This window comes from Octopus bimaculoides, chromosome 13 (genome assembly GCF_001194135.2).
Source record: "Octopus bimaculoides isolate UCB-OBI-ISO-001 chromosome 13, ASM119413v2, whole genome shotgun sequence".
Taxonomy (NCBI): Eukaryota; Metazoa; Mollusca; class Cephalopoda; order Octopoda; family Octopodidae; genus Octopus; species Octopus bimaculoides.
The window spans coordinates 7,743,222-7,746,008 of NC_068993.1; the positions used below are offsets into that span (position 1 = coordinate 7,743,222).

The window sequence follows — 2,787 nt, forward strand, 5'->3', positions numbered from 1 at the left end:
TCATAGAAAATCTCCCTCAGCAAAATTTCGTTACAAAAATGTGTATTCTTCAGAAAATGGATGTCTGTATATCAAATCGGATGTGCATTTAGGCAGCACCGGCTTACGCTACCTTTGTTTTACACTCTCTCGTCTCTATTTCTATGCAACGCCACTTAAGTATTCTGTCCAGTGCGGTAACGTATCTGCCAATTCGCAGCCTTTTATGATGATGATGAAGATGATGATGATGTTCTTTAATGATGATGACGACGACGACAACAACGACGACGACAACAACAACGACGACGACGGCGATGATGATGATGATGATGATGATGATGATGATGATGATGACGATGATGATTATGATGGTGATGATGTTGGCGATGATGATGATGATGATGATGATGATGATGATGATACTGACAATAATGCCATTAAAACGCTTATTTCTTATTTAATACTGATTTCTTTTTAATTTTTTTTATTCATTATGTGCGTTTTCTTCTTTTTTTTGTTTTGCTTTGTGTTTTGTTTTTCGCTTTTTTTAAATTTTTATGTTGATTATTTTAATCAGAATTTAATTTAATCAATTATCCAAGATATAGGATTAGGAAATTTTCTTAAGAAGGATTAAAAAAGTGAAGTCATGTTTATAATGCTTGCTTCTTCTTGAAAGCGACTTTGAAAGCGTCGCGACGTCTGATTTATAATTGCTAAGCTACTAAGGAAGCGGGAACTGATGTCGCGTAGGGAGAGAACACTTGTGATTGTGATGATGATGATGATGATGATGATGATGATGATTGTTTCTAATCTAGTCACAAGTCCAGCAATGTTGCTAGGAGCTGGCTTGGCCACTCCATCGATTCCATTACTTAAGTGTCCCCATGTCGTATCGACCCAGCGAAGGTGGTTTCAGTATAAACTTGACCTCGGAGGATTTGAACTCAGAACATGCAGGGCCTGAGCAAATATATCGCAACATTTTTATTTCGACGCTCTAACTACTCTGTTATACCATCTCGCTAAATAATAATAATAATAATAATAATAATAATAATAATAATAATAATAATAATAATAATAATAATAATAATGATGATGATGATGATGATGATGATGATGATGATGATGATGATGATGATGATGGGGTCGGTGAAGAAGTGGTGGTGGTGGTGGTGGTGGTGGTGGTGCAATTTTCCTAATGGAGAAGGACTTCCAGGTCTAGCGAAGGAGCCCAGCTATGGAAAATCTCGCTCAACACCGAGCGCAAGTGTCATCTCAAATATCCGTCCTCCAACACTCTAAGTATAGACTTGTCGATACCTCGAGTGTTGCCATCCACTCTTGTTATTTTCGCTACTTTAACTTGCCTTACAACAAATTCACTCAAAGACAGCACTTCTGCCTCTATCCTCATTTTCTTTTTCGTGTGAAACTTGAAAATATTAATGAGGGCTCTACCAAAAAGGAACATCTCTGTCCTCATTCTTTTCAACCTCGTTAAACTCACAACCCCGATAAAAGCAACAATATTTATGATAGTGCTGATGCTTTCTTTATTAGGTGTACTTCACAAATAAGAACAAAATATTAAACCTGAAAGTTAGAAAACATGGGTGGTTAGGCAACAGAAATCTCCATCTTAATGAGTTGGTTGCCGATATAGGAATAACATTGAAAATGTTATATAAGTTGAAAGCATGGGATAAATATGACATACATAAGATGTATTTAAGAAATATGGTGAGAAATCGCCAAATGAGACATCTCTGGATTTAATGCATTTCTGATCCTTTGCTGAAACTGTATTTCAACTGTCTCCGTAGTCCACATAATCGTTTGAAATATGCGTGAGCAATATTAGAATCGGTGCAATTAACGAAAGACTCACGTTCCGGTGTTATCTTACGTAACGTTGTTCACACGAGAGTTTAATGGATTTTGTTTATTTATTTATATTCATATTCTTTCTTTGACATTTTCTCTATAGCTGGAGTCATTCTCCTCGGCAATCCGATAAAAATTTCTTCCGAAATAATTATGTAACGACCTCAATTGTTTTAACAATTTTACCATTGCACAGAGGAAGACTAAATGTCAATGCGATTAAGGAAGGAACATATTTCGGTTGGTTTACCTGAAACATTGTAAAGTTTTTATCTTTCGAAGTACTTGCTGAGAACAAGCATCTGTTACCCATCATTGCACTTCATCTCATCCATATTCTCTGCCTGTTGTAGGAAACTAGGAAGTTCCTCAATTTCATGGTCGGCTCCTGAAGTAGAGGACATGGCGATAATTTTCGGTGTTTCCAAGCATCCTACGCGTCCAAAGCCCTACCAGAAAACATATCCAGCGTGTATTGCCTTAAATCAAGCACATTTCATAAGACAGGTTTCCGTAAAATATCCTTCAAATTTCATTCACAGGGAAATTTTTTAATCAAGTTTTGGTAGATTTCGAAGACATTTTCGATAAGTGACATTCTAGGGAATCAAACGAAAATACGACTAGCAGCAAAGGGAATTTCATCAACGTACATTTATGCCTGCCTGCCTCCTACCACTAACGTGCATGTGAGTTTTTTTTTATATGCGTATATCTGTATCTATCTGGATGTATTTGGATGTTTTCCTGCGTATCTTTGCATTTATCTACGCATGTGCATCTTCGCATTTATTAAGTGTGAACGCATGTTCGGTTGAATGTATACTTATGCATTTGTACGTCATTATATGTATCTATATGTAAATATACATGCACATATCTGTATATATAACTGTATATATATATATATAT

General features: G+C 36.0%; 1 protein-coding gene across 1 annotated transcript in view; it reads left to right on the forward strand.

Annotated features, from left to right (window-relative positions):
* The window catches only part of LOC128249315 (GATA zinc finger domain-containing protein 14-like), a gene marked incomplete at both ends in the record, with an annotated part of 282,969 nt that overhangs the window by 46,224 nt on the left and 233,958 nt on the right, over window positions 1-2,787 (forward strand). Inside the window, one exon of the mRNA XM_052972578.1 lies at window positions 1,013-1,082. Coding sequence (XP_052828538.1) covers window positions 1,013-1,082 — 70 coding nt within the window. The remainder of the gene's footprint in view (window positions 1-1,012; window positions 1,083-2,787) is intronic.